Below are 19949 nucleotides of genomic sequence, written 5' to 3'. Positions count from 1 at the left end.
CAGGCGCGAACAGAAAGCAGCTCACGAGCTATCTTGAAACTGCTGCCGCGGTCTGCCCGCTGCATACAAAGTGTAAACTCGTGATACGTCGCACTCCATTCAACAAAGAGTTCCGAGGCCAGATATCGAGTTATCCAGCAATCAAGCAAATCGGCGAGCAATTCATTAGAAATGCGACGTGTGTGCGAAGCTTATTCATGTTTTCATTTGATCTCGACATTAGTCACTCAGCCAGAGCAGCTGTGTGCAGTTTTTACCCGTGACGGGGTTCAAAGGGAAGCTATTTGCGACATTCACTGCGCGGCGTAGAATTCCATTGGCGTTTGCACAATCCCCAAAAATCAGCTGCTGCGACACGGCGTCTATTTGAAGCAGACAAATTTTCGTGAAACGCTTTTGTTTGCTTTCTCGTCTAAAATAGCACAATCGCCGGCTAGAGGTTATCACCGCGGGAGAAGACTGACGTCGTCTGATAACTCTCACAAGACAGAAAACAAAGCTTTCTTTCCGTCGGAGAGAAAGGAAGTGATAACACCGTCTAAGCAACAAAACAAGCGGCGGTTGGTCCGCCGATCCCGTGACGAAGGGAGTCAAATGCTCATAAAAAACCGTCACTGCGTCCATTGTTAAAAACTGCGAGGCTTTTTCCGAGCCAACAAAACTAGAGAATTCTCATGTTCTGCAGGAAACTGCTACTGAAGCCGTAGCAATGACGAAACGCCACACTTCTCAGAGCGTAAACAATGCTAGCAAAGCAAAAACAACTTACGTGATATTGGAACACCAGTACGTGGGCCCCCAGGTGCACTGTTTGGCTCCCAGGAGCTGCGGATTCCGGCCGAAAGTCGTCAGGCCTGTCGCCACCCCTGAAAAGACGCAAATGGATCAAAAACCAGCCACACGAAACCTACCACTTAGCAAAAACGTATAACTTTCGATTCGCGCATCTGAATCAGAAAAAACAACTCACCCAAGAGAACGGCGCAGAAGGCCACCAGAAGCAACTTCATTTTGTGGCTTTCACACAACTAATCTCGCGGCGAATTCTTTCTTATGCGGCACGGACACTTTAAACTGATAAAAGACAATAACTGGACAAAGTTCCGAACGGCGGACAGACTCTTCTTTGCGCAGTCCAATCAAGTCGGATGATGTTCTCGAAATGGCGACTTAGCGAAATGTCCCCCTTCAATAGTAAACCCGACTTGACATTAAGGAAATGACACAGCGGCCGAACTGCAGTATCGACACGCAGTCAGCTGTCACTCAACCGCGGATTTTATATTGAACGCAGAGATGGCTGTAGCAACGGTAATGGGATCTCTAAAACAAGATGGTTCAGATCACAGATATAAGTTTGAATCTATCCGCCTCGCTTGGTTATTTCAAATAGAAAAAAAGCTAAAAGATTAGAAATGCAATCTAATCCAAAATGTTCAATTGCTGCGAATTCTCTTTATATCTATCTTTGGAGTAACGACTGAAATTAATTTACAATTCATTGAAAGAAAAACTTTAATAATTCATATTATTTTCCGAGTTATCACAATGTTGGCAGATGCCGGATTTTACCTAATACTAGCACTAAGTGCTAAGCCTGACGATCCTACCTATTTAGAAGATAAAAAGGCCCTGGTAGTGGTGGCCGGTTGTAAGTTAATGGCAGAATCCGTCGAAAACCCCCGCAACATCGAGCACATTTGAAAAATGGGCAATTTCTGCATGGTTTGAACCAGAATGTATGAAAGTCCGAGGACATCTAGGGAAACCGTAAGGAATTTAGTTACAATACCTGTAGCTGACAATATTATGGGAACTACAACCACCCTCCCGAAATTGCAAGTTTCTTTGATTTTCCAAGCCGGTGGCTCATAATTCGCCTTCTCCACGTATTTCCGTTCAATGTTGCTATTATGGGGGATAGCAACATCAGTAATATACGCGGAACAGCCAGTCTTATCAACTAACAGCACGTCAGGCTTGTCAGTGTCAAGTACTTCCTGCGGCCCATATCGGTAATCTGGACATGTCCCCATGATCAACTCATGCTTGTATGCACGGTTTTGGTGGATCACTTTACATACAGCAATATGTCTGTTCGTGTATTGCACCGACGCCATTACAGTGCACCTAGAAATGAGATGGTTCAACGTCTCTAACACCGCGCCATCCGCTCTTTCATTATAAGCTTTTTACAGGTCTAAGTTCGGGTGTCGATCACGCCACCCCGAATGGCACACATAAGTGCCTCCGAGTGAAGAGTTCCTCAGCACACATCCTCCTGTTCGACAAATGTAAATCGACAATTCACGTGTTGCCGTGTATCACTGTTACAATGAGAGTCACGCGTTGCATCACTTTGGCACCAATACGGTGTCCAATGCTGTCAATCAACCAAACTTTCCTAACAGGTTTGCCAGTCGTGAACACTGATTGCGAGGGATAATATGTCGAACTGGATAGCACGCGCTGGAGCTAACCCGAATGCTAGCACAAGGTTCAGATATATTATCTCCCTGTGAGAACACAGAGATTTTACTCAAGTGCATAGACTCAATACTATGATAAAACAAGTCGGAATACCGGAAGCTCGCGCTTCGGGTATAAAGGTTTTGTGTTCATCTTATGTAAGAGACGCACATTTTTCTGTCCGTATATAGTTACAAATCCAACATGATCCTTCATATTTTTCCAAACTACGAGACATACGTACATATTAGAGCCATAGATATCACGCTCACCCTAAACAAACAAACTGCCTATTACCTACTGTACACATATATGCACGTATCTAAATTTATCATACCCATATTTCCGATTTACGTCTTATATCTAACTAAATTAGGCACTACCCGCAAAGTTCATTAGCACGCATATACTATATACCTACATACACACATCTGGTTGACAAATAACTAAAAAACTAAAACAAAATAATTCTCTGCGACCCAATTCATAAGAATTCATTTCGTTGTGATATTGACGAATTGATATGTGATGATGACGTCATGCGGGTTGTAGAGTGCACGAAATTCACAAAAAATTGTAAAGTTTCACCCCCTATAACTTTGTTAATAATAGTTGGATTTTCTTCAAACCAAACTGTGCATTATATTCTTCATTACACACATGCCAAATTCTGTACTTCTGGGATGAACATAAGGGGGGTGCCGGGTAAATTTCTAAAATGTGGAAATATACTATTATTAACTTTATTTGTGCAGATATCGGAACCGGATATATTTTGAGGCCTAGATTTCGTAGAGATGCACCACTGTGATTTTTTTCAGATTTTTCGATTGGATAGGTTCTGAGAACGAGACCTGTTACACTTTTTGTGGGTCATATTTTGAACCCTCACACCCCTATGTTTCATCTAATATCAAATATTGAACCAGATTCGAAAAGTACTCATTGAGACCTTTCATTTGATACCCTACATGGCTACATTCTGTGAAAAAAAAATTTGCACCCTCCATTCACATGTACGGGGAGCCCCCCTTAAACTTAACACAAGATGGCGCCACTTACTGCATGTAAAGGGATCACCAGATTACATACTCTCACCAATTTTCGTGACAATCCGTCTAGCCGTTTCCGAATAAATCGGGTGTGACAGACAGACAGACAGACAGACAGACAGACAGACATCGAACACGTCCTTGCCAAGGGAGCTAAACTGCCTAACGACCTAATAAGGGTGGGGGCAAAATCATAAAAAAACTAACCCGCTAGGGATTGATGGAGAAGGACTAGCCCTGGGCCGATTTTTGTACCTACGTGACGAGTGGCCCCGTCTTCCCGTGTAGCCGGTGTTAGTTTTGACATTTGTAGGAGAGATGGAGAGCGCGTGCCGTTATATGGTGCTTAGGCTCCGAAATACCCCCATACCTGTTCAAATAAAGTTAATAATATTCTATTTTCTTGACTCTTAATCAATTACAAATGTTGTTTTGTTGAAACGATCTAACTTATTTCGTCACTAGATTTGTTTTTCTTTTTGTTATTTTCCTGAAATTCGCTACAACTGCTTGTTCTTTAATTTAATGGCTAACTTCTACTTGAGTACATAGCTCCATACTGTCATGATTGTAATTAAAACTTATTGTTAGTAGGGGTAGGTAGGTACATAGGTATCAGTGGCCGCTGCGAGGGGCGCAATTAGCGCTGTGGTGCCCCGTTTTGATGCCACAAACTCTTAAGACGGTGACTCCTGTTATGAGAGCAGAGAGGCAGAGTCTAGCCGACTCGCATGTTCAGAGCCAGCCCTCAGCATTCACGAAGAAAAGCAGCTCTCCCACCCTGCAGCAATAAATCTGTGTCCGTAGCCAGACTTTAGCTATAGCTGGAAAATCGCAGAGAAAGTGCACGAGGGTTTGCCTTCCTTCTCCGCAGTTTCGGCAATGCGGATTGTAGCGTATGCTGAGCCTGGCGGCATGATCCCCTATGGACTAGTGCTCCGTGCAGACCGCCGTAATCTTGAATGCATTTGCACACGTCTGGCACAGGGGCTCTCATGATCGGACTATGTTATAAGCGGGCCAAATTCTCCTTGATGGCCGCTTGGCCGTTGGTCAAAATAGCTATGTTACGCTTGGGGCTCGAATCTCGCTCCAGCCATCGACGGACTTTCAATATCGCCAGTACTTCCACTTAGAATATACTGGCGAAACCTGGGAGACCATATGACTCAGATACACTGTGCGTATTCGAGCCCGTGGGAAATGTCCAGATTTCCCGAGGTACTTCGTCTAGGATGTTACTGTGGCCGTAGGACTTCGCTGCCCAGCATCCGGACTCACGTAGTCTGACTGCACGCTGCAATGTATTAAATGTGGAGGTCTAGGGGGAGGAGACGTAGGAGTACATTGAGGGCATCTGCTGGGCAGGACTGCAGAGTCCCAGTAGCACATGCACACGCAGTTCTTTGCATCCTATTAAGCTTCATCCTATTGTATTTTTTGTTCAAATCCTGGCACCATACAATAGAGCCGTATGTTAGGATCGGACAAATCAACCTTTGTTCATCAGCCGCGGTAAGTGGAATTCAGGTATCCTTGTTTTGATGGTGAATAGCATCAGTCCCGTTTTTGTTGGGTTTATGCCGAGTCCGCATCTTGCAGCACACAGGCACATCTTTCGCGACGCTGCTTCCATGATATCGCTCATAATGGACGGAAACATCACTGACATTAATATCACAAGTCGTCGGTATACGCCACCACTTTCACCCGCTGCTGTCCAACGTTTGTTAAATTTCGTCCATTACTATTAACCAGAGCACCGGAGAGATGGCGCCACCCTTGGGCGTGCCTCTGTTCACAGCTCTGGTCAAGTGGTTGCCTAACAGATCCGACTGGATTATCCTGATACTTAGCATGGATATAATTCAATGCGTAAGATACACCTCCAATCCAATACTGGTCAAGGCGTCCTTGGTGGCTTGGTACTAACGTTGTCGAAAGCTCCCTCTATATCCGAGAAGACAGCTAGGGTATACTGCTTGTACTGCAGCGACCGCTCAACCAATTCCTCGTGGAGGGGGGTTTCTGTCGATTTTTGTTTTGAGGTAGGCATGCTGGGATTTAGAGAAAGGCGATCTCTCCATAATCGTCCTGAAGTGTATGTCCAGGACGCACACTAGGGTCTTCAGCACGAAAGAGGTCAGGCTTATTGGTCAAAAGCCCTTCGCGGACTCATGGTGCTTTCGATGTTCTGACAATAGTCCAACCAATATGTATATGCAACTAATATTTATGCCTGTAGCAGATGTTGAAGTTTTCTCTGGTCAGAGATCTTCATTCCACGACGGTGGTAGTGTCTTTTTGCCTTACTTAGTAGCACGAGACTTTAAAGGCGGTATCGAATACCTTTTCCAGAGCCCCGACCTTTGACTCTAGTTCGTCTGTCATTCCAATCTTACCACTTTGTGCATTGAAGAGTTTGCTCTTAATTACTTAAACAAAGTTTTTCCAGTCGACCCTCCTGGGGTCTTTGAAGGGTTTTGAGATCTCTATAGTGAGATCTAGACTGAAAAGTATCTGAGACTGAGAAGGATCCCCGGTCGGACACTCTCCAGTCCTCCACCCTAAGAATCCCATTTTCAGTTATTAGGGTGATATCAAGGACCTCCTCCCAACCGTCACAGTTCTCCGACTTGGGGAAATGGAAGGTTGGTGTACTGCCCCTGTTACACACCGATAGGTTTGAAGTAATAATAAAATTAAAGAATGACTCACCCCTTTCGTTAATTTCGTAGCTGCCCCAAAGTGTATGCCTTGCATTGGCGCCGCAGCCTGTCAACAGGTTGGCCTTCTTGGTTGCTATGCTGTGGTGATCGGTCGTGAGTCATGTAAGCCGAGGAAATTTACACATTCTCTGCACTTGCTTGCTTGCGTGGGGGATTCGTCAGTTCCCATCGGACCGTCAATTCTCATCCCCTCCAACACCTCGTTGGCGGCGTCGATTGGATCTAGGTCGTCGTCAGGTTTTGCAGAGCGGAACACTTTTACCCACGGATCACCTGAGAGGAATCAAAGCAGGGGATGAATCCCGTGTGTTTGCATTCGGTGTCCAGGTAACATTGCTGAAGGGGTTCGTAGTTTGCGGCCCGTCGGCTGACTGTTGCTGCGCACTTTTCTTCAGACGTTGTTTAGCGTCTGAGCTATTACCGACTCTGCTCCGCTTGTGATCGCGCTCGACCTCATATTGAGATCAATTGCAGTTCAGAGCGATGGGGTTCGTCTTCTGCTCGTCTGCCAGGGGTTTGCTGTTGTATTCCTCAACAATCGCCTAGTATTTAGCGAGATCTTTTTCATCCCGCTCGTCGACAATACTGGTCTCCTTATTCTTAGCCATCTTGCTAAGAATATGCCTGGCCTTCTGGTACTGGCTCTTGAGCAGGACACCAGTGGACTTTCGCTTCTTAGTAGTTTTTCACTTTTGAGGAGTCCTCCGACGTCAAGGGTTTCGGTTTAGGAGTACTATGTCTGGTACTCATTACATCCAGTTTGACGGCAGTGGATTCCAGGCTAGAAACCACTAGTTCCTCTGCTATGCTGTTCCACCTTGGTTTGGAGTCCTATTAGCATTTTCTCCAGTGCAGAGAGGACGATCCTCGGGCTGTTGCCTCGGTCCATCCCCCCCGCCGTATCTACTTGCCCCAAATACATGACCAGCAGACAAGCAGATCCTCGTCAGTTGGATGGGCCTACTCCCAGCCCGACCCTACACACTCTTAGCCCGTCCGAAGATGGTTTCCAGCAGCCACCACGAGGAGTCGTGTGAGGCCTTAACCAGGCCGTTAGTTTTACATACATCGACTATACAATATTGTAAATGTAGTTTGAGCGGCCGCACATACTTTGCGTAGTAGCAGAAATGAAAATTCCTATACTCTCTCAAGTTTTTTCTCCTTCCTCTTTCTTTCCATTATTCAATGAATACCCCTGGATGATGCCTCTCTGATGTGGATGGGTTCTAAGGTGCTAGTACCCTCAGAGGTGTTATACCACCCCTGATCGACTGCCGCCAAAAACTTTATTAGTTTGAGATCAATGCGGTACAGAGGGCATTTCCGATTTGAGATGTTCGTTGACACTCGTACGCCGATTACAAAAAACGCCAGTTGTGGAACACCACTTCATCGGTTAATGCGTGAAGCAATTTCATAACGGAGTTCAGCATTGGTTGACAACATTGATTCGAGATACTTAAATCGCTCAGTTCTGAGCAGGCCACTACCGCTGACATTAATATTGATCACCTAAATATTTGACCAATTCGGCTATAATTCTATGGGCTCCTGCCGACTTATGGGTTTCCAGACTTTGAATTGCACGGACTGTTTCCTCCATACTTAGTGGTGGCTGTATTTGTCCGGCATTTTCAGTTCAGCGGTGTTGAACTTCCAGCCTAAGCCAACGAGATAGTGATCCGAGTCTATATTTGACCCCTATGTGTTCTAACATTCATCAATTCGGAGAGATGGCACATCAGCCTTATATTGGGGCAGGGTATCGACTAGCTGCTGTGCAGCATTTGATATGTATAGCGAGCACATGTTCCATGGCAAAATACGCACATAGTCCGTTTTCGTTGCCGGGTCCGTCGTTATAGAATCCGTCTAGTCCGAAGCTCTTTTTGTGGCACCGTAACTTCGGTAGGATTGTCAGCCCTGCATAACCTACAACCTGAAAGACCACTTAGTACATCCATCTACATCTGCAATTTTTCATTAGGAGAGAACTCCCAGCGATTACCATGTGAAGCTGGAAATAGGGTTTGGTAGTTGAGCTGTTGATGTTGGTTCAGTAGGCGTTTCCAAGGTTTTATGCTGCATTATCTATGTCTACAAACGTAAAAGTTAGGTAAATTAACCTGCAGCATGCCAAAGCCTCTTCCAATCTACTGGCAGGAAGGCAAAGTTGCCCTATATATTTCTATGGTATTGGATTAGTAAAGGGAGCTAGGATCTTCTTCGAAGAGAGATCCTCGAGACCGAGAATCTGCGTTCTAATTAAAATTAATTAGCGTAGCATGCTGGGACAATCCTCTTCCCAGGATCTTGTTGCGGTCATCCTGCAATACCCAGTTACTGGCAAGAGGAGAAACGCCGCAGAAATTCCTTTGAAAGAAGAGTGATCGGGCGAAATTGCTTTGGACTTTTTTCCATGGTAAGAGGATCACAGTTGCGGAAAGGAGACCAAATGTCGAAGCAATTCTCAAGAATGCGAGGGGGTTGAAAAGTGTTCAGGAAGTTTGGAACGAATCAAAGTCAGATATTTTGGAAATGCGATTGTAGACAGCGTAGTGTCTGCCGAAGCGGAGCTTATCGTCGAAAGTTACGCAGAGGTCTTGTGTGAAGCTTGATATAATAAAGGGAAAGGAAATAGGGAAAAGTGGGAGAGACGCGATGCAACATCGAGCAGTTCGTTAGCTATATGTACAGTATGAGTATCTGTCCATTGAATCTTGATCGCTAAGAAAATATGCAGTTTCAAATTTAGACAGCAATAAAAACCAAAGTTTTCAATTTAGATTAACAAAACATTACTTTGCTATTTGAGTGACATTATGTGTTAGAGCCTAAAATCTCTTTCCATTTAATACTTTGTAACCCCGCCTTAATTTTGAATTGCATCTCTTTTGTCAACAAGTATATTGCGAGTACAATTTGTGTTGGGTTTAAATCAACGCCATTATACCATATATCCTTAATGTTTTCTTTGAAATTTGTAAGTGTAGTGTTTCTACGCTAATATACCAGATCCAGTGAATTTAGATAATTCATGCTTGCCATACCTCCGTTACATGGTGTGACATTCTGGATGGAGGCATATTCTGTATGCAAGAGCTGCAGTTCGTTTATATATGACCCAAATATCTTCTGTATTATGTTAATGTACTGCCCAGATAGTGATGTATCTTCAATAAATTGTATTGAATCAGGTCGCTCTCCAGAAGTGCAGCTACGAATCATTACTGCTGGTGGATGTTTACTTTTTTTTTGACCATACAGGCATCAGATAGATGTCACCCTTTCTTCTCCAAACATAATTCAATACCTCATTCATCATCATCATCATCAACGGCGTAACAACCGGTATCCGGTCTAGGCCTGCCTTAATAAAGAACTCCAGGCATTCCGGTTTTGCGCCGAGATCCATCAATTCGATATCCCTAAAAGCTGTCTGGCGTCCTGACCTACGCCATCGCTCCATCTCAGGCAGGGTCTGCCTCGTCTTCTTTTCCTACCATAGATATTGCCCTTATATACTTTCCGGGCTGAGTCATCCTCATCCTGGGTCATCCTTGCCCACCGCAACCTGTTGAGCCGGATTTTATCCACAACGAAACGGTCATGGTATCGCTCATAGATTCCGTCGCTATGTAGGCTACGGACTCGAAAAATTTTCAATGGTCTCAAAGTTGTAGTTGTAACTTCTGTTTGCTGAACTTTGGCTTTAGCGTTGACGTTGCCACCATGTACTTCGTCTTGCCTTCATTAATGTGCAACCCGAGATCTCGCGGCGGATGTGGATCGCGACTCACTTTCCCCAGGGCCAGATTAAAGAGGACACATGATAGAGCATCCCCTTGTCATGGACCGTTATTGATTTTGAATGGTCTCGAGAGTGTTCCTGCTGCTTTTATCTGGCCTCGCACATTGGTCAGGGTCAGCATAGTCAGTCTTCTTAATTTCGTGAGGATACCGAATTCTCTCATGACCATGTAGAATTTTGAGAGAGAGATGAAAAGATGGTGCAACTGATGTCCATATTATAACAATTTTTCCATCGCTTCCTGCACGGAGAAAATTTGATCTGTTGCTGATTTGCCAGGAGTGAAGCCTCTTTGGTATAGGCCAATGATGTTCTGGGCGTATGGGGCTATTCGGCCTAGCAAGGCTATCGTGCGGCAGGTCGCGGTTTAAGTCGCACTGGTGGCAGTGGGATTTGTATCGTGATTTGGAATTGGATACCAGTCGACTCAGCTGTGAATGAGTACCTCAGTCAAATCAGGGTAATAACCTCGGGCGAGCGCAATGCTGACCACATTGCTTCCTACAGTATACTGTAGTGTACCGTTTCGGTCTTGAATGAAGTGCTCTAACACACTTCAAGGCCCTGATCCAATATGGATTGTTGTGCAAACGATTATTATTAAGATAGTCTAGAATATCTTATAGATGGTTCTCAGCAACGTGATACCTCGATAATTGCTGCACTGCGTGTTATCCTCCTTTTTATGTATGGGACAGATAATGCCTGTTTGCCAGTCGTCAGGCATTGATTCGCTGTCCCACACTCTGAGCACAAGTTGAAGAACCACTTGGTGTAATTGGTCGCCTCCATATTTAATCAATTCGGGTGTAATACCATCGGATCCTGGTGACTTATGATTTTTAAGCCGATGAATTGCACGGATTGTTTCTTCGATACTTGGTGGTGGCAGTATTTGTCCGTCGTCTTCAGTTGGCGGGACCTCCAACTCGCCGATGTTCTGGTTGTAGTTCATCAAAGCACTCATCCCAGCGTTCCAATATGCCCATTCTGTCGGAAATAAGATTTCCCTCTTTGTCTCGACAGGATGAACATCGAGGTGTGTAAGGCTTCACCCTGCTGACTTGTTGGTAAAACTTGCGCGCCTGGTGCGGTTGCTCCCTGTACTTTTCGACTTCGCAAACCTGTTGGTTCTCCCAGGCTTTCTTTTTTTGTCTGTGAGGTCGTTTCTCCGCTCGCCGAAGTTCGTGCCGGCGTTCTTTGTGAATTAATTATTGCTCGGTATGCGGCATTCTTCCGTTCCGTTGCTAGCTTACCTTCATCGTCAAACCAACCGTTCCGACCCCTTTTGCGACTGGAGCCAAGTATGTTTGTGGGCGTATTTATGATAACGTTCTTCAAGTAGTTGTGAAGATCATTTGTTGACGCTTCATCTCCAGGACCTCTGTTGACTGCGGTTATTGCGGCATGCATTTCCCTCTTATAGGTGGGAGGGCTGTGTTGTGGATGGCTTCAGTGTTAGCTCTCACTTGATTGTCAGAGGGGATTGTAGGTGGTGTTGTTATTCGAGCTCGGAACAACATGTCAACGAAATAGTGATCTGAGTGTATATTGGCCCCGCTATATGTTCTGACATTCATCAAGGCTGAGAGGTGGCGGCGTTTGATCAACACGTGGTCCCGTCTGGAGAAGCCCACGTATGCTTGTGGACCGCTTTTCGCGCAAACCAGGTACTCCCAACAATCATTTCGTCTATTCAGTCTATTATCATTTGTATATTGGTGTAAGCTATGGGAGCCAACGTATGAACATCGCCTGAATATGGGTTTCTTCCCTACTTGGCTATTAAAATCCCCAAGTATGATTTTGATATCATTTCGTTCTACTGCCTCGTAGAAGTATCCTTCTCCCACTCTGCAGTCCCTTCTCTAGGGGCGTGAACGTTAATGAGGCTTATATTTCTAAACTTGACTCGCAAGCGCAGAGTGCATAGCCATTCGCTTATGTTTTCAAAGCTGATAACAGCAGGTTTCATTTCATTTCATTTTGGCAGTTGAGCTGTTGGTATTGGTTCAGCAGGCGTTTCCCAGGTTTTATGCTCCATCGTGGGTACCAATGCACGTTTCGCCCTGGGACCTGTACTACCCTTTGACCACGACGAGTTTGAAGTCACCAATCATATTAATATTCGAAAGCTCCACTGAATCCTGAAACAGATAGAAGGACTCAGTGTACAACGCAAATTGCTCGGCCGAGAAGAACGGAGACGAAGACTTTGGGAGGCCAATGTCCGAGTGCCGATGTTAAATGTTCTTTGCATTATTTTTGGGGTGGCGTGGGGTAAATGCATGGCACTGCAATCCAAATCAAGCCTTCTCTTCCGGGGTGCATCGCCTCCAATCCAAAGACCGCGTCTTCCAGTTAGAAAATCTTACAATTGATCTTCAATCTGCGTCTACTGAGTCCTTCCTTCCCTTTTGGTCGGCTACTGTCGGCTCAGTCTGTCAGCATTCGTTTTGGAATCTTTCCCTCGTGCATTCGTTGGCCTGGAATCTTACTAGCGTTGATACTGGTAGGTCATCAAATCTTCTTCTTGAAGATTTCGATCTGCTTATCTGATATTTGCTTCATGGTCCACGTCTCGCATCCACCCAGCAGCTTTATGAGCAGTAGTAATCCGCCTTTGGATTTTGTATTTTTCATTTTCGTCCTTTGAGAGTAGGGTTACTACTTTCCTCAACACCAGCATGAGGTAGTGCGTTGAAATATGCCTTGATTGTGAACATGTAAGCCACTTTGACCGTATCGTCTTTCGACTTGAAGTCAATGAGTCTTTGGCCATTATCGTTTGCTTCTGCCCTCCTGTTATGCCTTAATGGGACAGTTCGTTGCCAATTTTAGCATTGAAATCTTGGAGGGCAATCCGTCAAAAATTCTATTCAGCCGGGTGTAGAATTCATCTTTAACGACATCATCTGTTTCTTCCGCTGGCAGTTGATATACCACACATTGAAAAACTTTATCTTCAAGTTGATTAAACAGATTCGTTCACAAATCGGTTTGAAAACAGTTACCAATCGTCTAAATGTGTTGTTAATAACAAAGGTGACACCGAATTCTCTGTTTCCCCGCTCTTTGCCGCTCATTTACTTCGCTCCCGAGTCATTTCATCTCATGGAATGCGAGGATGCTGATGTTGTATAGGGATACTTCCTGAGGAAGCTCTCGCAGTGCACCCGTTCGGGATCGCACATTTCAAGACCCAAAAGAGAGTTATGTTGCCGAAGTCGCTGCCGTTTGATCCATCCAATTCGAGGCTGTAGCCTGGGTCTCTGGGCACGTTGATATTTTCCGAAAAGGCGTTGCCAGTGCTTTGCCCAACCCACTACCGGGAGGGCCGGTGTCGGTAGTTTTTTTCTCCGGTTTAAGGCGTAGAAAGCTCGTCTTCATCCTCCTCCATCTGCTTTTTTGGTGGAAAAATACCCAGTGGTCACCGCGTTGAGGTGGGGGTAGGATTCGATAGCAGAGCTGACGATGTTCAGATACAGGATACGTTTCACAGGATTTGTGCTAGCCGTGTACGAGGTCACGGTATCACCCTGTGATACTTACTTTCATTTGACATTAGTACATACAAATATTGCAAAAAGAGAAGCATAAGGTGTAAGGTTCAATTATAAATGAAAATGCGAAATTCATTCATAAAGACTAGCCAAAACTATATTTACAGCGTAGCAGATTCAAGAACACTCCATGTCATATTAAATATAAATTAGGTACCCATTTGTATATTTAATATGTAGTTTTGTACAACTTATAAAATAATCTAAAAATTTTGTTAAATATCAGTCCTAAGCGCAAAATTCGTCGATACATTACTTACACTCTTACATCTTCACTAGGTATAAAAAAGCTATGTCCTAAGTTATAAATTCAAAGCTAACTTTCGCCTTTTCAGCTCCCCTACTTTCTGGGCGTGATCTTAACTCTAAGACCGTCTTTAGGTCTCAAAATCAATTCACCTAAGAGTGTCAAGTCTTCACGTCGGTCAACTGCTTCAACTTTATATTTTCTGAGGACTGTGGATAGGACTGCTTTCTCTTCCAAAATGGCGAATTTCTGGCCAATACAATTTCTTGGTCCAGCACTGAATGGGATGTAGGCGAATGGGTGTCGTCCAACACAGTTCTCTGGCAAGAAGTTGTCTGGATTGAATTGTTCTGGCTTACGGAAGACCTTTGGGTGCCGGTGGAGCATGTATGTCATGACAATGGCTGTGGTTCCAGCAGGTACAGTGTAATCAGCTGAAGAATGGAATTAGGTCAATTAGATGTAGATATGTTGGGATATCATGATTTTATTTACCAATTTTAACATCTTGAGTGATTGAACGTCCCATCATTGGTACACTTGGGTATAGACGGAGGGCATCCTTGATACAGCATTCCAAGTATTTCATGTCGTTTAAGTTCTTCATTGTGGCTGGGGTTTCTTTGTCATCTCCGAAAATTTCTTCTAGTTCTTGTACAACTCGCTCTTGGTATTCAGGATGGGATCCAAGAAGGAACAAGGTCCATGAGATAGCGGCTGATGTTGTATCGTGACCCTGTCGATATTTTGTTTGGGGATTAGTTAATGTTGCATTTTGACAGTTGCACTTGTCAGGGACCCTAATATTGAAGAAGGGGTCAATCTGTTGGAAAAGTTCACTAAATATATAAAAGTAATTCTTGTGGAGGATATTATGAAGTTCCTTCCAGTAAAGATACGAACTGAATATGGAGGCCGTTTAGGTAACTCCACATGATTTTTTCTGTACAGTCTTGATGTAATTTACAGGATGAATTGAATATTTCTGAAATATAGTTTAAATGACAAAGATTTCAATTGAAGTATATGAAAGGTGTGGATTTGACTCTGAAACGCAGGCAGAATAAAACTGAAATAATTAGAGTCTCAGTTTAGAAGTTGTCATCACTGAAGGTATTGATAGATTTCAGCATACATAAAGGTCCATCTAAAAAAAATTGGATCAGCCCTTTGGTAAGGCTGTTTACGATTTGAAGATTTGTAATATAATATTTTCTGTTAATGTGCATGCATTCATCGAATCAAAACTGATCAATATTCATAAAAGTATCATGATTTCATTGATTGATGAGCCCTAGTATGTTTCAGACATACACTTCATTGATAGAATCAAGGACCTACGCTTACAACCGCAGACATAAGGTTTTACCAGCTTACCTCGAACATGAACGTATCAACTTCTTCACGAATATCTTCATTTGACAAGGCGGTGCCATCCTTCGAAGCTTCAATCAAAAGATCCAAGAAAGCCAAACGTTTCTTCTTTCCAAAAGCTTCCTCTTCATTGTTGTTGTTGTTATTGTTATTGTTGTTATTTGTCATCGCTTTCATTTTTTGAACTTCCTCCTTTCGTTCGCGAATTACTTTGTTTGAGAATCCATGAAGGATGTTGATGTAGTTTTGATGTTGCTTGTAGTAGTTGGTAAGGCGGAAGAGAGAATCGAATTGGAGCCAAATTTTTGATTGACGATTTTGGATGATGCTGCCGATTCTGTGAAAAGAATTGAAGAATTTTAAGTTAGGCTTCGTTTGATTGGAAAACATATTTTGAATTTAAATTCATGTACACTTCTATGCACAGTAGGTCAAACGCATAATCGGACAAAACTTGCTCCATATAAGTTTTTTTCTCGAAACACCACGACGACCAGGAGCGATGCTTCGCCTGCTGAAGCTGTTTCGCCGCAATCTGTGACGACCACTTCAGCAAGTTCGCGTAGGCTGTGGATGAAGTGTTCTGAGGAAATGAAGCTCTTTATCATACGCTCCTACTATGAAATAACAGCGGGGGTGAGTACGGCATCTTACTGCCCCTTGTTGCACCAGAGAGGCGTGGAAAGTTTCCCGCAATTCGCGAATGTGACTGTGCAGTGAGTTGCAGATAATTACCGCTTTAGAACTAGCAGCGACACAATCCCGCCCATCGTTAGGGAATGTGTTCGATTTGAGGTCATCGCGGAAACTGTGACCGAGAGTCGATGGCGGCAGAGTCGGTGGAATCTACAACACCACACCATACTGCAGGCAACAGTTTCAGTACGCCCGAAACACTTTACTTCACCGTCCGGCTGAGGTCTCCGCTGAGGTTCGGGACGAATTCCAAAAAAGCGTGTGCAGAATTCTCGGAAATGGATCCTTTGCCTAGACCAGGTATTCCCAGGCTCTATGGATCCCAGTAACTCCGAGAATTCTATCTCAAATCAATGATGAGATTGTATCTCAAATATGTGCTAATATGTCGCTGCTGCAACTACGATCACTTGTGTATTGTGGTGTGGTTACAACTGTCGGATTGCACGTTCGAATGATTTGCTTGGGGTTATTGGTTTCAGAGACCGAAGAGATCCAGCATGGAAAATTCATCTGGAACGTCGGTAGGACTCTCTAAAGCAGGACATTGCTAGGCTGATTCAAATCAGCACTGTCAAGGCCTGCAGACGAAATTCTGGACACACTAAAGCAGAAACTTTCTGTCATATGCAGTCGATTACGACGGTATGGAGGCAGTCACTTCAGACGTGGCCAGGTCACTCAATGATTCCCAACAGAGCATCTAGACAGTCCAGTTTTCGGAGGTGGAAGCGAAAAAATATTGGGAGGGACCTTGGGGTTTTACCCGCCCAGCATGGTAAGCATGCTGAGTGGGTCAATACCGAAGTCACCCGCCATGCCACTATGCGGGGCATGCATTTTGCGGATGTTACCGAAGAGGAAGTTCGACGAGCCATAAACAGCTGGAAGAACAGGAGGGGCCCTGGTCTGGATCGGGTGCAGAAATTTACTAGTATACACAGTCGGTTGTCCTATAGTATAAATCACTTCATTAGTCAGCCGGAGAAATTTTCACCCTTCCTTATTGCGGCAATTACCTACCTTGTCCTAAAAACCAACACGGTGCAGGATCCCGCGGATACAAGACGGATTATGCTCGAGTTGGTGATCTGAAGCTGGTACTGAAATCGCATCTCTCGGGACAGAATAAAATAGGCTCACTGAACATAATCGCTATCCCTGCACTGGCATATACATTCGGAATATTGCCTTAGACGAAGACCGATCTGGAAAACGCCCAGCGGCGGGTACTGACTACTATGTCCAAATTCCGATTGCATCATCCAAAATTTTGCCGTGAAGCGGATGAACCTGTCTCGTGATATAGGTAGGGACGTGTTTGACTGGCAACATCATCGACAAGACGACACGTTACGCGCTTATTTTTATAGCAAAGAGCAGGCGAGTCCCTTGCATGCGGCTGTTTGTAAGGCAGACTGCGTGCTGACTCCACTTAATTTGAAGGATCGATCTTTCAATCCTCTGAAAGTGGGGTGAAGTCAGACCAAGAGCGGATCGATGAATAGAAGTTAAAGGCATAGGCAGTACTTGATACTTCTGTTTACAGTATGTATTTTGACCGGCGACTGTTCTCCACATATCGCACTACAAGCCTGACGCGCTGTTAGTTGATAAAAGGGGTCGCTCTGCGTATATTATTGATGTTGTCCCTCATAACAGTAACATTGAATGAAAATACGTGCAGAAGAAGCTGAACTATGAGCTATTGGCTTGGGAAATCAAGGAAATTTGGTGTCTCGAGAAAGTGGTATTACTTTCCATAATATTTTCAGGTATTGTACCAAAATCCGTCACAGCTTCCCTTAATGTTTTGGAACTCTCCCACAGTCTGGCTCAAACCATGCAAAAATCTACCGTTTTTCATACGTGCTCGATGTTGCAGGAAGTTCTCGACGGATTCTCCCATTAACCTACCACCGACCACCACCACCAGCGCCCCTATATAATTCAAGTAGGTGGGATCGTCCGAGCCTAAATGCTTGCCACTTGGTGCTAGTATTAGGTAAAATCAGGCATATGCCGAAATTGGAACAACTCGGAAAAAATAATAATAATTGTTGGCGCAACAATCCAGATTGGATCGGGGCTTTGAAGTGTGTTAGAACACTTCATTCAAGACGGTATCGGTATACTAAGTAACACTGCAGGAAGTAATGTGGTTAGCATTGCGCTCGCCCGAGATTATTATCCTGACTGAGGTACACAGAGCTGAGTCGACTGGCATCCAACATCCTGTCACGATAATATACCTCTGCCACCAGTGAAATTTGACCTGCGACCTTTCGCCGGTGCTTTAACCACAGAGCCATTGGATATAATTTTACGTGTAAAATATAAATTGTCATACCATTTACATATATTAAAATTATATTTTCCATTTAATGGATTATCTACCCTTCCGCATTTTTCTTATTTTTATGGAGAAATGTTTTTCCTATTTCATATGTAAATTCGGACATGTATTCCAATAGTGATCTATTAATATCTAGAGTTCAAATCAGTGCAGATACGAATAAGGTTAATCTGAATACAGGAAAAAATCAACTCAATACCACCAATCAAAATCAATGTCAAACATCGAATTTTATCACCCAATTCCTCATGTAACGTGAATACCATAAAAAAACTCACCTTCCGGTAACCATGACCAAAAAAAAAAAATAAACTAAAAAAATTGGTATCTTTCTTTCACTTCCAAAATAAACATTTGCATATCCAAAACCACATGAATTGATTTGATGGCAAAAAACTATTCAATAAATTCTCAAAATTCAGGTAAAATTGCATTAAAGACTGAATAATGAAAGTGATCCCGGTCAAATCTTCTATAGTTGCACGGTCCTTGGCGAATACGTTTGCGGTAATTACTTCTCTTGGCATTTTTTGTTTGTTTGTAGGAAAATGGCATCTTCAAGATGTTAATGACCCAATCACGTCAAATGAGATACTATATTGGAATCTTCAGATGCGTTTCATTGAAAATTTGGACCTTACATCTTATTCTCTTACTTTTTTGTTCAAAACTAATCTCAATGCTATAAAATTGGATAACCGCCGCGGAACATAAAAAGTATCTGCATCTTTGGTGAAGCAATTGTATTGTAAGGTGATAGATACACATACAACGGGGTTACCTGAGATGGAGTCGTATTGAGGCAAACACGATGTCAAAGTCATGGCTTTAGCTTTTGAAGATTAGCTATTAGATATGACCTTTTCTTGGCAACTTTTTATGTTGCTGTTGTTTAAGGTGTCATGAACGATTCATTGAGGACTTCTTGTATTTGCGGTGTGTTTCCTATGTTTTTTGTGGTTTATTCTGCAGTCTTGCAATTCTAATTTTGGCACATACGTGATCAGTTTCACAGTACTGCTACTGCCACCACGAGGAAAGGTAAGAAGCCTCATTTTCAAAGGTAATTAGATTATACAAAAAAATTGCCAGCTTCAGTAGTAGTTGGCCTTTTCTGAACCACTATGTCAAGGTTGTCGAATCGTAGGCACATTAATAGCAGAGATAATTATATTCGCCATTGCAATCAGGGGTACCTTTGAACTAGGTATTATTGATGTTATCGGCTTATACTCCTACATATACGAATTCTTCGGAATAATACAATAGAATGCATATATGCTCTCCGGGGTTCGGTAATTTGTTTTAAGACGCGTAATGTGCATCTTTCCGTTAAGCCACTGCTAATGATTTTGTCATTCAAGATTAGATTTTTTGAACAATTACATGAATGAGTGTGCAGTGTGGAATTCAGGAAAGTAGGTAATGTTGCATCCGATTCTCAGACGAGTTTTATAATTTTTGCTGGTGATGCTATCGGAAAATGATGATGACAGAGGAAACGTGAACACCATTAGCGCGCACTTCAAGAATATTTCGCATAGACCTTAGCAATTGATGAGAAGTCGTTTCTTTAACAATTTATGTAAGCAGTTTGATTTTCGTGAGAATAGTTTATTGATAGACTATTCAACCTTCACCTTTTCGCG

The 19949-nt window shown here is 43.5% G+C and overlaps 2 protein-coding genes across 3 annotated transcripts in view; both read right to left on the bottom strand.

Moving 5' to 3' along the window:
• The window catches only part of LOC119649100, a 33043-nt gene extending 31840 nt beyond the window's left edge, over window positions 1–1203 (bottom strand). For both annotated transcript variants that reach the window (XM_038051104.1, XM_038051112.1), the window contains exons 1-2: window positions 971–1203; window positions 770–866 (exon numbers count right to left, since the gene is read on the bottom strand). In XM_038051104.1, the coding sequence (XP_037907032.1) occupies window positions 770–866; window positions 971–1010 (137 nt within the window). In that variant the 5' untranslated portion in view covers window positions 1011–1203. The remainder of the gene's footprint in view (window positions 1–769; window positions 867–970) is intronic.
• A 12525-nt stretch (window positions 1204–13728) lies between these two features.
• Window positions 13729–19949, bottom strand: part of LOC119646639 (cytochrome P450 4c3) — a 77508-nt gene continuing 71287 nt past the window's right edge. The window contains exons 6-8 of the mRNA XM_038047152.1: window positions 15252–15585; window positions 14370–14610; window positions 13729–14308 (exon numbers count right to left, since the gene is read on the bottom strand). Coding sequence (XP_037903080.1) covers window positions 13968–14308; window positions 14370–14610; window positions 15252–15585 — 916 coding nt within the window. The 3' untranslated portion in view covers window positions 13729–13967. The remainder of the gene's footprint in view (window positions 14309–14369; window positions 14611–15251; window positions 15586–19949) is intronic.

This window comes from Hermetia illucens, chromosome 1 (genome assembly GCF_905115235.1).
Source record: "Hermetia illucens chromosome 1, iHerIll2.2.curated.20191125, whole genome shotgun sequence".
NCBI classification, from domain to species: Eukaryota; Metazoa; Arthropoda; class Insecta; order Diptera; family Stratiomyidae; genus Hermetia; species Hermetia illucens.
Note: the sequence above shows the minus strand (reverse complement) of the source record. Positions and strands in the feature narration are given on the sequence as shown.